This window comes from Rhinolophus ferrumequinum, chromosome 10 (genome assembly GCF_004115265.2).
Source record: "Rhinolophus ferrumequinum isolate MPI-CBG mRhiFer1 chromosome 10, mRhiFer1_v1.p, whole genome shotgun sequence".
Classification (NCBI taxonomy): Eukaryota; Metazoa; Chordata; class Mammalia; order Chiroptera; family Rhinolophidae; genus Rhinolophus; species Rhinolophus ferrumequinum.
In genome coordinates this window covers 55,268,652-55,283,048 of record NC_046293.1, presented here as the reverse complement: position 1 = coordinate 55,283,048, position 14,397 = coordinate 55,268,652, and the positions used below count along the sequence as shown (strand labels likewise).

The following is a 14,397-nucleotide window of genomic DNA, read 5'->3' as shown; positions in this document are numbered from 1 at the left end:
CTGGTAGTATTTTGGAAAAACATTTCTAAGGTTGTTCTAGGGTTATCTTTTCTAGGGTCACATTTCTAGGGTTATCTCCGCCCCATTTCCTATCGCGGATGGACCCTGCATCTCTTGGTATCACCACTGGGTGACGCTCTCAATCAAAAACTGTTTTGTGTCTTTTGGGAATCTTGGTAGCTTTGAAAACCATTTAGATTATTATTTTCCTGGAAGGAAAGAGTAATTTATTTTAGGGTGAATTAGGGGAATATCTTGATTAGTTGTCCATTTGTGGTTTCACAAGTAGTTTTCCATTAAATGTTTTGGTCATGTCATCCTGGGAACCTTGGACAAACCAGGCTGATTTAAGTAGCTGAAGCTGAAAACTGATTCTTTAAAGCTTCTTGAATTTAAAAACAAACAAAAAAGAAAAGTAAGGAAAGTAAGGGTAGGGAGAGGTCCTTTTAGTCACTTACTGGTTGACATCAATTAGCTTTTTTGTGAAAACTGATAGGTTTCTTACTCCTGAATTCTAAACTGTACTTGCGGGGTTTTGTGTTATCCTGGAGTTACTGTTAACTTGACGGTACTAAAATGCGTAGGTTTTATTAGTAGTCTCCTAATATCACACGTAAAAAAAATTAAACCACCTCCATTGTATGTACACTTATATAAATTATGTACAACCATACTGTTGTGTATGTTATAAAACATACACAGAAAATGAATTTTTGAATGAATTGAGATAAAAAAGAAATATGAATAGAGGATCAAATATTTTCTTTCTATTAGTCCCATTTTTGAAACCCCTGGAGTAAGGCACCAGCCTCGTGATTTTCCTTTATGGATTTTGTATTGGTTTATGGAGTTCCACATTCCATAAAATCTGTATTTGTTAGGTCTATATTAAATTTTATTTTGATTGGATAACATACCCTGACCTGATAGTCTAAGAGAACATGAGGCACTCCTGACAGCCTAAAAAGGATTCAGTCTTTTAATCATATTTGCTTGTCTTTGCTTTTTCTCTAGAGCACTTAACCTTTTGGAGGTCACAGATATCTTTGAAACTCTGATGAAAGGTATGGACCCTCTCCCCAGAAAAAGGCATGTACATGTACTTTGCATGCAATTTGAGGGGCTTCATAAAACTACCTTGTAGCCCTGAGGAGTCCGTGGACCTCTGGTTAAAAACCAATGCCTTAATGCCTTTAATTCTGACTTCCAGGACAGTTAATGTTTGGTTCCACTGTTGATCTTGATGGAGTGTCCTGACTTTTGGGTTGACTTAGGGTTTTATCCTTTTTTAAAACCATCTTTCCATTTTTATAAAGAAGATTTTGGACTTTTAGAATGGAATCTCAGCGGAAAGGAGCAAGCTTTGAAGTAGGAAGGAAAAATATTACCTGAATTGATACGTAAGTCCACACCAACTGCAAATTTCTCAAGATTTTGTAGAAATACCGTCATTCTAACACAGTTGTAAAACAGACGAAATTGTGGGTGAAATGCTTTGAACTGTCATGGTACCAGATTTCTAATCAATGATGAGAAAAGGAGAGGAGAGAATGAGAAGGGGGGTGCTAGTGCCACAGTGTTGAAAAGCAGTGAGACGTATGTAGTATTGAAGCATAAAGTACTTATATGTTGGTGGTTGAAGATGGTTTGTAAAGGTAACTAGGTGAATTGTGTGACTATAAAGGTAGAGAGTGATTTTGAAAAGGACCTTTTAAGTTGTGTAAGTAAGGCATTTGTCATGAAGACAGAAAGTGGGGAGCCTTTGGAAATTTGAAAGGAGCTGATGTGATCCGTGTGTGTTCTCTTGGATGGGATCTGGAGAGGGAGAGATTTCACCAGTTAATGTTTTTATTACAGTAGTCACTCACCTGGTTAAAACCTTTTAATCTTATATTTGCCAATCTCTCCAGCTTAACTTTTCACACACTCCAACCACAGAATGAATGCTCATTAATTGCTAACAACTTAAATACTATTTAGCATTTACTATGTTGCAAGCAGTGGTCAAAGCTATTTATATACATTAACTGCTTTGATTCTCACAATCACCCTGTAAAGTATAATAAATGCCTCTGTTATCCCCATTTCAAAATGAGAAAAACGGAAGCTCAGAGAGATTAACTGAATAACTTGCCCTGTGTCCCATTGCTAATAACTGGTAGATCAAGTCCAGGCAGCCTGTCCAAAACTCAGGTTCTTCATCACTGTGCACTACTTCCTCGCCTTACCTCAGAACCCAGACCCTTTACACATGCTTTGGCTGTAGTGCCCTCCCACCGTCCACATACATCTTCATCTAATTAACTACTACTTGCCCTTCAGATATCATTTACCCAAGGAATCCTTAGGTAAGATAGGTTCTCCCTATCCACATACATGGTCAGACAACTTTTTAAATGCTTTCATAGGACACTGTACTTTTCTTTCATTAGCTAAGGATTATGTATATGATCTTTGATTGCCTTGTTTCCCTACTAGATTGTAAGCTTCATGTGAGCAAGAACTCCTGTTTTACTTATAATTACTTCCTTATATCTAAGTTAATGCTTGACATGCAGGGACTACGCAATAACTATTTGTGAAGTGAATAAACCTAGTAAGAGCTGACGTAAGGGATGGCTGTTAGAAAGGGAACGAGTTTGAAAGAAATTTGGGATGTAGAATTGTAAGTATTTACCGATCAGTTATATGTAGGAGGAATGAAAGATGACTCCAATATTTGAGTAGTGATGCCTTTAGTCTTGGTTGGGAAGAGAAGAAGCCAGTTTTGTGCAGGGGAGAAGATAAGTTCAGTTTTGGGAGATATCTGGTAGTCAGTTGGAAATGTGGGTCTCCTGCTCAAGAGTTTAGAGCTGATAATAAAGGTGTGGGAGTTATTAAAAAATACATTTATGGAGTGCCTACCGTGTGCCAGCTACCATAGATGTTGGAGATATAGCAATAAACCAAGCAGACAAAATTCTTGCTGTTGTGGAGCTTGTTTTACTGGGGGAAGGCAAGATAAAGAAAAATTTATAGTATGTCAAATAGTGATAAGGTCTGTAGAGAAAAATACCCTCTTTCCGCGAAAATAAGATCTAGCCGGACAGTCAGCTTTAATGCGTCTTTTGGAGCAAAAATTAATATATAAGACCCGGTATTATATTATACTATACTATAATTATACTATGTTATACCCGGTCTTATATAAGACCCGATCAGATAAGACCAGTCTTATTTGACCAGGTCTTATATTAATTTTTGCTCCAAAAGACACATTAGAGCTGATTGTCCGGCTAGGTCTTATTTTCGGGAAACGGTAGGAAAGCTGGATAGGGAGTGGGAAGAGGGTATTGTAATTTAAAATAGTGACTAGGGAAGGCCTAATTGAGAAGGTGATACTTAAGGCAGAGATTTGAAGGAGGTGAAGTCGTGAGCCTTGTGCAGAGTGTTACAAGAGGATTTTATAAAGGATCATTAGGACTCTGATTTTTACCCTTAAAGAGATGGGAAACCAGTAGAGAATTTTTGATTAGAGGAATGACATATTCTGACTTACATTTTCAAAAGATCACTCTGACTACCAGGTTGAGAATAAACTATAATAAGGCGTGAGGGCTGCAGAGTTTTTACAATATGTACGAAAGAAAGACCTTTCAGAAAGGATTAGATTCTGGATCTATTTTGAAGGTATTGCTGACAGGATTTGTCAGTTATTTGATTCTGGGAAGTGAAAAAGCCTTTGATACAGTGGAATGAGAAGGCCAAAGGTGGAATCTTAGTGAATATAGTATTTATTGGGTTGAGTGGAAGAAGAGCTAGCAAGAATGTTGAGGAAGGAGAGGTAAGAAGAAAACGGAAAGAGAAAGAGAGGGAGATAGAGCATGCACATGAGAGCAGTGTCAGTATCTTGGTAGTTTAAGATGAGGCTTAAATCAGAGAGACCTGAGTAGGTACACTGGCTCCACTATTGTCTAGCTGTATGATTTTTTAAGCAAATTATTAAATCTCTTCAAGCCTCATTCTCTTAATTTATAAAATGAGATCACAATACCAACTACATAGGTTTGTTGTAAGGATTAAGTGAGGAAATCATATTCAAAGTACTTTTCCTGGCATTAATTAGTACTTGAAAATAAATTTGTGTTCCTATTGTATGAGATATTATAAATTATATGAAAAGTCTCTCCCCTCAGAGTTTACAGGCCATATCACGAGATAACAGATGAGAAAAATTTGAATCAAAATTCAAGATTAGTAATCAGAAGAAGTCACAGGGAATAAATGATTAATGTTAAATGTATTGTGTGGTCCCTTGATTGGTCTTTTCTCTGTAGGTTGAATAAATAGAATGGAAAATGCCTTATTGATACTGAAAAGTAAAATTTTTAGAAACCAATTTACACGTTCACAATTCTAAAGGTACAAAAGGATATATGGTAAAAAGCTTCCTTCCTATACTTAACCTCAATAAGTTTCTTCCTCCCAGATTTAACCAATGTTAACTTCTCTGTGTCCTGTCCAGGCATCTTGTGTGTTTACATCATTTGTGTTGGGGGTGTGTATATGCTGGTGAACTAGTTCTTACATTAACATTAAAGTTAATATCCTGTATACAATGTTTTATACATTGGTTTTTAAAAATAGCGTTATTGAGATAGTCACATACCATACAATTCACTCAATATATCTTGCTCTTTAAGTATGTTCTTTTAAAATATTTTAACGTCAAATGCATATAAAAATGGTAAGATTTGATATTATAAATTGTTATTATTTGAGGCTTTCGAGGGTTTTTGTTCTACTCACATAATTGTACTAAAATGAAATGTGCTAAAAGAAATGACTTTTTTCAGCTTGTATGTTTTTACTCATTTATATCCCTTTTGAAATAATGTCCTGGTATATGAGCAGAACCCACAGGATAATAACTAAAGTAATATAGTATGTAAAAACTATATGTAACATTCTTATTTGACCAGAGAGGGGACACGGAGGTGCTGAGAAGGCTGCTGAATGAGCCAGAGACCTGGGGTCAGAAACTGGGAGCGGTGGGGGCCTGAGATTTCAGTGACCAAAAGCAGTGGCAAGGTCAGTGATCAGCAGTGATGGATGCTGTCCCTGTAAACCAGTTGTACCAATCTTTCAGCTCCAAGTCTAGATCAGACCATAACAGATCAGCATCCTGTGCAAAAACCATTGCTGACTGTTGATTTCCCTGTCATCTGGAAGTTTTTGTAAACTGTTGCCTGTATCTAGGCACAATTTTAGGAAAGAAGGAGAAGGGGAGAACAACTCTTAGAAAGCTGAACTTGGAGTTGCCTGAATATTTAACCAAAAAATGTTATTTAAACCGGGGGAGGGGGGAGGAATTGAGGGTTCTGAGGAAGATTAGGAGTTATAGGAAATAAAGAAGCTATATTGCTTTGTAGGCAACCAACGTCCTCTACACACACACACATACACACACAGACACAATGATGTATTTAAAATGTTAGGTGATCTCTAAGTACTGAGGTTATGTGAGATTTATTTTCCTCTGTACTTTTCAGAATTTTCAAACATTAATGATATTTTCATATCATTTATAGCATTTCATACAATAGGATCTCAAATTTATTTTCAAGTAGTATTCCATAGTGAACATCATACTTTTATAACAAACCAAAAATCTTTTAAAAGTGTAACTAAATTCAAAAGACGTGTTCTCCAGGACGCTGAAAGAAGATAAAGAAATAAAGTACAACGTGGAAAAGATCAAGATTTCTTGCTTAGGAAATGGACTTTAGAGATCATTAGAGTCTAGATTCTAGATGTGATACTATTCCAGGTATGGCCCACAGGTCAGTACTTGTCCGTGAACTGTTTGTTACTGGTCAGTGATGAGACAAGTTAAAAAAAAAAAAATGAGTAAGGTTTTAGAAATTTTTATAGCACTTTGACATCACTGCTACTACATCCAAGTGTATGATCATTTTTCTAGTAATTGATTTCATTGCTTTTTACAAAAGTATCTGTCCACAACCTGGTTGGAATATTATAAAATGTTGGCAGCCCTTTCAGTCTACCTATTTAAAAATATATTGATCTGTGAAATTCAGAAATCTGAGGAGCAATGATTCTGTCTAATCTTACCTATTAATAACACTTATAAAGTGCTTACTAGCTGCCAGCACTATTCTGAATGTTTTACAAATCTTTTTTTTTAAACACAAATTTTTTTTTTTTTAATTGGGGAAGAGGAACAGGACTTTCTTGGGGAACCGTGTGTACCTCCAGGACTTTTTCCAAGTCAAGTTGTTGCCATTTCAATCTTAGTTGTGGAGGGCACAGCTCAGCTCCAGGTCCAGTTGCTGTTGCTAGTTGCAGGGGGTGCAGCCCACCATCCCTTGGTGGAGTTGAACCGGCAACCTTGTGGTTGAGAGCCCACTGGCCCATGTGAGAATTGAACCGGCAGACTTCAGCATTAGGAACACATCCAACCACCCGAGCCACTGGGCCGGCCCTACAAATTTTACTGGTTTAATCTTCATAACAACCTTTCGGTATAGGTGCTGTTGCATTTATCCCCATTTCACTGGACACAGGCACAGAGAGGTTAAGTTATTCACCCAAGTTTACAAGCTGTGAGTGGTAAAGCTGGAATTTGAACCCAGGTAGTCTGACTATAGAGGCCACGTTAGACCCTGCGGCCACTCCAAACTTTTAATAGGTGATTATCTGCCATGTTTCTCAATAGAGGATGCTATTGGCTTGTTGGGTAGGACAGTTCTCCACATATTATCCCTGCCTGCCTGCCCCCACTCAATTGAAGGTTCCATCTGCCCAGTTACTGTGAGGGAGAAAGAGCTTCCCTTCTCCATTTCCAAATGCTCCCTTGGTTGGAAACCTAGAGATGCCCGGCATCTGCCTTAGTTGTGAAGTTCTTTATTCTGGTGGAATCTGCTTTTAACTTCTGGTTGGTCTTAGATCTGTACTTCAAAACAAGTAAAGTCTTCTTTCAGGCCAAGTGTCTCTTTGTGCACTGATCTGCATATAGGATTTCTGGAGCCTTCCTTTTCTTGCTTGTTCTCCTTGGATCAGTATATCATTATGCTTCTTAAAATAAGAATCTAGAGCCCAGTAAGGCTGTTGCATCATGTAATATAGTCTGTTTTTCAGTTACCCATAACCTAGAATTACTTTGGTAACAAATCATACTGTTAACCCTCTCTGCACTTATAATCTAAAACTCTGAGTTCTTTATCCTTCGCGTTACTGTTGAGCTAAATCTTGCTCATCTGGTTTTTGAACAATTTATGTTTTAAATAGATGTGTAGTACTTTATAGGTAAATCTTATTCTTTCTAAATTTAATCTTCATTTTGGCTCATTGTTCTCCCTGAAGAGTTCCTTGTTCCCCCAGCTTAATTCTGTTTGTAATGCACCAATCCTTTCTTCTTCTGTTGTCTGCAGAATTGACAAGCATACCTGTTATATGTGTGGTCAAGTTACCGATTTTAAAAATCTTCAACAGAACTCTTTGGGATGCCATTAGATATATTTTCCCCCATTTTAACATAGATCTTGTAATTGATTCATTGTTGACATTAAGCTGGCTAACACATTTATCTAATTCTGCAGTAGTCAGACTTGTATGCTTATATATGGTAGATTGTAGTAAGGATCTAGGATAATAGTAAGAAGAATCTACTTATATATATTTAGATTTTCTACTTAAAGATTAATTACGTGCTAGCTGGTACGGTAATTTTTGGAGAGGGAAAAAAAATTTTTCCCCCCTCAGAAATGGCTAAAGATTTATAATGATAGGTAGTTGCATGGATAGATCAGAATTTTATTAAAGTAGGATGTTTATTCTTCATCATCTGTTAGAAAAGTCTTCTTGCATATTGAATATTGTTAGAGGGAAGTGGACCATCTTTGTGGACTTAGAGGCTCGGTGGGATTAAGAGCAATCATTTGAGATTGAACTTTCTTTTCTTTTTCTTGTGAGAACTGCCGTTGACCCTTGAACAATGTGGGTTTAAACTGTGCAGGTTCACTTTTATTTGGATGTTTTTCAGTATATACATACAATACTGTAAATGTATTTTCCTTATAATTTTCTTAATAACATTTTCTGTTCTTTATTGTAAAGAGTACAGTATATAACAGTATAATATACAAGTGTTAATCACCTGTTTATGTTACTGGTAAGGCTTCCAGTCAACAGTAGTTTATATTAGTAGTTAAGTTTTTGGGGAGTCAAAAGTTATACGCGGATTTTTGACTGCATGGGGTGTTGGCACGCCTAACCCCCATGTTGTTCAAGAGTTAACTATACCTCTTTTTTTTCCCATCAGGTTCATTTTGTTAACTAAGAAAAAGCTTTATTCTTTTTTCTCAGCTTGCTGAACTAAAACAGGAATGTCTTGCTCGTGGTTTGGAGACCAAGGGAATAAAACAAGATCTCATCAACAGGCTCCAGGCATATCTTGAAGAGCATGGTGAGTGCTTTGTGGAGGAAAAGCGTGATATGATTGAGGGGGTTAATTTTTAGTTTTTGCCATATGGAAGATTTCTTTTCCTTTAGGTTGTTGGTGATGTAAGCTCTTAATTAACTATATCAAGAAAACTCTTGGTCATCCAGAACAGTGATTGTAATGCAAAGAAATGCTCTCCCCCTTTTTTTAAGATACAATTTTATTTCAGAAAATTATTTTAAAGGAAGTATGGTAAATCAAGTATCATTAGACTGAGAATTGGAATATTTGAATTCTAATTCCTCTTGTGCCAGAAATTTGCTAGGTAACTTTGGACAGTCACTATTTATATGGCTTACTGTTTACACTTGTCTGTTCTGATCTGTGAAATGAGACAAGTGTCTCCACCCTTGAAATCCATAAACCTTAGGTAATCTCTGGTCTCTACTATCTCTGACGTTCTTCAATTCTGCCTTTTTAAAAACAAGTAAAAATAACTTCATGGAAGGCATCGTATCATCCCAGATTGTATGAGTTCCATCTTTAATTTTTATTTATTTATTACCCTTTATTCCCATTCCTTTCATCTCAACTCCCTTCAGCAAACGTTCTAATGTGTTTGATATATAAATATTTTTTCTTTGTCCTTGTAAATCATGAAGTGTTGTTTGGTGTACAGTTTTTTTTATGTAATTGGCAATGAGGTCATAGCCTTGCTTTATTTCTCACTTTTTTCTCTAAGTACTGTGTGTTTTTAAAGATGTATTCGTGTGACCTGTGGCTGTGGATTCATCTAGTCTATTGATTACAATTCCTTCTTAGTAGACTGTGATGTATGGAATCCACCACACTTTAATTCACAAAGTGACAGACACCCATATTGCCTCCTGAACTACTTTCATGTTCCTTTATGTTCCTGTGTGATCTTTCTGAGATATATACCCAGGAATAGATTGCTAATTAATATCTGTTCATAAATGTATACTTAATATATATGAGGACTAAACACTGGCAAATTGCTTTCCAGATTTGCTGTATAAATCTATACTTTTATCAGTGCACAAGGGTTCTTGTATCTTTTCCACAAACCTAAACTTGACATTATCCTATCAAGTGGCCTAATTTTTGCTAGTCTGCTGGTTGTTTCAATTTACATTCCTCTAATTATTAAAAAGCTGAAACATTTCTTGGGCTCATGATCTCCGGGTTTCTCCTTTGCTCATTTTTCTTTTGAGGTTCCCATCATTCACTTGTTAGTTTGCAGGCATTTCTTTTCTATTCTGGTAACTATTCCCTTGTTGGTTTTAGACACCAATATCTTCTTTGTCATTTGTTTCTTTTTCCGTGGTGTCCTTCCTTGGTTTTGAAAAATCTGCAATTTTTCTTATATTACTTTTGCTTCTGGGTTTTTTAAAGAAATCGTTCCCCACCACTAAATCTTAAATTTTTATTAATGTTACAGTTTGACCTCATCGTATTTAGTTCTTCAGTCCAGCTGGAGTTCAACTTTGTGTTAATGTTAGGTGGAAAAAACAGTTTAATCTTCTCCATGTGGAGCAAAATTTATGAGCATCAGTTCTGCCTTCATTATTGTTTTATTTTGGGAAAGAAAATGATTACAATTTTAGCCTAAGTACAGTGATCAAGATGGTTTCGTAGCAGGGCTTGACCTGAATATTTTAATATTCTTTAGCTGAAGAGGAGGCAAATGAAGAAGATGTACTGGGAGATGAAACAGAGGTGAGTTGGAGAGAGTAAGGTTATCACTGGTCTGGCAGTGGGCCACTCACTACCTTGGCCACATTGCTTAACCTCAATCATTAGAGAACTTAAATACTAACTGATCAGGGGAGCATAGAGGGGGAATGAAGATTCTGAAAGACTGGTTCATTTTGGAGTTCTTAATATTCTTCTGTTGACGGGTATTTCTTCTTGATTTATGTTAACCATCTTGTTTCGTTTGGTTTTAGGAAGAAGAACCAAAGCCCATAGAACTGCCTGTCAAAGAGGAAGAACCCCCTGAAAAAACTGTTGATGTGTAAGTATCCCTTTTTTTATAATCTGAATACAGAGCAGATAGTTCTGGGTTTTGAGGGATTTAATGTTTCACTCTGTTTACCTTTTATGTGTTCCCATTTGCTTTTTTATTTCTCATTAGATCATACATTTTCAGAAGAGTCTACTTCATTTCATGTACATGGTCTCAGTGAAGCAAAATAGTGTGTCTCTGGGTTTTGTAATAAATAATTAGGCCAGGAGACTTCAAGCCCAAAGTTTAGGTCTCTTAGCCTTTGTTGTATCACCATAATAGATGATTGTCTTTTTAAAATTATTTTATTCTGTTATTAGTTTCTCAGTCTAGTAGTGTGGGACACAGCTCCCTAGCCCATGCTGGTATTATGAGCCTTGCGCTCCCCCTAATTCCTCCCCCATCACTGGTCGTTGGTCGACTGCTCACAGCAGCTCACGGCAGCTCTTGCCGGCTGCCAGCCACTCATGCTGGTTGCCGGCCACTCACGCTGACCATCGGCCGCTCCTGGCAGCACACGGCAGCACACAGCAGCCCGCGGCAGCTCACGCCGACCTCTGGCTGCTCGCAGCCCAGCTCCAGGGAGCCGTTGTTCACAATCTTAGCTGTAGAGGGTGCAGCTCACTGGCCCATGTGGGAATCGAACCGGTGACCTCGTTGTTAGGCGCACGGCGCTCCAACCACCTGAGCCACCAGGCGGCCCTGATTGTGTTTCTATATACTGTGTTTCCCTGAAAATAAGACCTAGCTGGACAATCAGCTCTAATGCGTCTTTTGGAGCAAAAATTAATATAAGACCCAGTATTATATTATATTAATTATATTAATTACATACATTATAATTATATTATATTATACCTGGTCTTATAGTAAAATAAGACCGGGTTTTATATTAAGTTTTGCTCCAAAAGACGCATTAGAGCTGATTGTCCAGCTAGGTCTTATTTTCGGGGAAACATGGTAGAGAATCATACAGATTCTCTGCATATAAGGAATTTTGTAAAGGAGAAGGGTACTGAGCAGAGATTATATCTCTCAAATAACACTATTCTCTCTTCCTTTTTGATTTTACAGTGGAGGAAAGGAGGACAAAGTACTAAAGTGAAAAGTAGATCTTGATTTATTTAAACTGTCCCACAGAATTATCAAAACATCTTTTATTTGGATCTCTTTCCATAAATGTCTGGCCATCTTATATTCTAGCACATTAAGAACAGTTGAGTCTGTTTTAACATTTTTGTTCCTTATAGCTCTATTAATGCATTTAATTATAAAAGGCAACGTATAGACTAGTAAAAAGTCAAACAGTACATGCTAGAGTATATAAATTGAAAATTAAATACCCCTTGCTTTCACCCCATCTGATTTCCTAGAAGTTTTCGGTATATTCTTTTGGAATATTTCATATGATACGTGTACATGTGTACATACAGATACACATGTACACACACTATGCATATTGTCGATTTTTAAATTTTTTTTTCACATCTGGAGATCTTTCTGTATCATATGATAATGTCTTTATTTAAATGTTAGTTACATATTAGGTAAGATTCTAAGTGTTATATATCCATTTAGTCCTCATATTAACCTATGAAATAGGGATAATTATCCTAGTAAGTGGTAGGTCTCTTTTTTAGCTTATTATGGGAAATTGTAAGTATATATAAAAGTTATGAGAATAGTATAATAGACCCCCATGTAGCCATTACCCAGATTTAGAGATTTAGTAGTTATCACCTTAGAACCTTCATTAGTAGCAGCTAATAGTATTCCATTCTGTGGACTAACAGTCATTTCACTAGTTTCCTGTTGATGGACATTTAGATTTTTTATAACAGCCAAAAATGTAGTGCTACATGTCCTTATGCAACTATTTTTATACTTCTTGCAGTATGTCCATAAGATAAATTCCTAGCAATGGATTTGCCGCATTACAGGGGATGTGCATTTAATGTTTTGTAAGATTTTGTTAAGTATTACTGCTTTCTAAAGCCTTTTAGTTATCTTCCATCATAGGAGGTTTGTGTTTGGATATAATGCCTTGAGAAAATGGTTTGTGGGATAACTTTAAAAAAGAGATATTTTGGGGACTTCTGGGGCAAGAAGGAAAATCAGGTAAATACAGTGATAATTGGCTTGTGTGGATTAAAGATAATGAAGTTTGAAACTTGGTAGAAGTTCTTATCCTTAGAATATGTGTAAAATGTGTAATTCTTTCATTTAGATGGCTTTGACTAATAAAGATTCTGGGTCCCTGTAGTTTCGACAATGTTTTGTATGTGACTGTGGGTAGGAGAAAAATATCTCAGTGAAGAGAAGAAATTTCCCATGAGTCCCAGAATGTGATATGTTTTTATTTATTGCTTTAGCTTAATTGTGCCTGAGGGAGTTAGAACAGAGCAGAAGGAAGCTTCCTCTCTGGGGTTCCCTTTCTGCAATGAGGTGTGCTGCAGTGATTATGCTTCAAGATGGGAATGTGAAGGAAGTCATTAGTCTGGGGTTGGTAGAGAAGACTGCTTTCTTAATGGCATTGGACTTCAAGTAAAACATTAAACTTTAGTGTCCCTTTCTACCTGAACAAGACAGAACAGAACTTTAAGTCAGAATATTCAGGGATAGTTTAGGTTCTTTGAGCATTCATAAGGGAATCCCTTACTTTATCTTTGGCTTGAAGTTCTCCAAAAATATACCTGTTTCTAGTTGGATTTTTTTTTTTCTTTTTTCCCAGCTAAGGCAGTTAAATATCGTAGGACTTAGTTATGGTCAGCAGGGGGCACCCATTGCTTATCTGTCAGTCCAGGGACCTCCAACAAAAGGATGGAGGAGAGAGTAAGTTCCTGTTCCAGAATTGCTTCCTCTGAAAATGCCATTAAACCATTACTACCTTTCAGGGCATCAAATGGGAAAAGTTTCTGGGATATTGGAACAAAAGCCGCCCATGTCTCTAAATGAGGGACCTTAATGAGACTTGCTATGACCCACAGTTTTATGGGAGTTGTTTGGTGGACGGTTAATGCTCTTCCATTTATCCTGGGTACTTCTGAACTTTGTCTCCCGCCCCTGTGGTCCCCCCTCTTTTGTTTTCTCTTAAGCCTTTTGACTAGTAACTTACTATGTTTTCCTAATTCAGACTCCCCTTAGCCTTTTTTCTTTCCACTCCCTTTGGCATTTTTATTTGTCCTACTTTGTTCCAGCTGGAGCTACAGTCCCCATGGGAGAAATAGGAGATTTGTACAAGAAGGAAACCAGAGCTTGTAGAGCATTCATTAATTGTTTTTGTGATGAAATTGAGAGCTGGTATTTAAATGAGGGTTAGAGAAATAGTCATTAGTCCAGAAGTAAATCTAAAGTTCCTAAAAGTAAATCAGATGGTTTCTGGTATCCTTTGACTATTTCCCTTCAGCCCAATATATTCAACCAGACTTCTTTCCCAATAATTTTCTTATACTAGAGCAAAGTAGCTGAGTCTGTTATTTGAATTCTTATCAATAGATGACAGTTCAAAGAACTGAAGTTCTAAGGAGCTTCATGGTTTCTTTGGATTAAGGGGTGGCAGAGAGATATGGGACAGAGGACATGATTCACGTGAATTCTTATACAATTCTAAGGTTTTGATTTAGAATATTAGTTTTCTAATTTTAAAAATCTCTTTTCTCTTTTCCAGGGCAGCAGAAAAGAAAGTGGTAAAAATTACATCTGAAATACCACAGACTGAGGTAGGTATTCTGCTCCCTAGTAGAAGAGCAAGCTCTCGATATAGCTATTTCTTACCCTTTATTCTATCTGAATCATCACTTTAAAAAAATATACTCATAGGCAGAAAAATCAGTATTGATACATTTTGATATTGATGTATATATTTCCACTAACTACACTTGGGAAAATATTTGGGCTAGCATCGTCACCTTTGAATCCCTAGTCT

At 36.7% G+C, this 14,397-nt stretch overlaps 1 protein-coding gene across 3 annotated transcripts in view; it reads left to right on the top strand.

Annotated features, from left to right (window-relative positions):
- Nucleotides 1-14,397, top strand: part of SARNP (SAP domain containing ribonucleoprotein) — a 45,664-nt gene that overhangs the window by 826 nt on the left and 30,441 nt on the right. For all 3 annotated transcript variants that reach the window (XR_004424112.1, XM_033116793.1, XM_033116791.1), the window contains exons 2-5: nt 8,368-8,467; nt 10,137-10,183; nt 10,414-10,481; nt 14,140-14,191. Coding sequence is in view for 2 of the 3 variants with exons in the window: in XM_033116793.1 (XP_032972684.1) it covers nt 8,368-8,467; nt 10,137-10,183; nt 10,414-10,481; nt 14,140-14,191 (267 nt within the window). In the remaining variant the exon portion in view is untranslated. The remainder of the gene's footprint in view (nt 1-8,367; nt 8,468-10,136; nt 10,184-10,413; nt 10,482-14,139; nt 14,192-14,397) is intronic.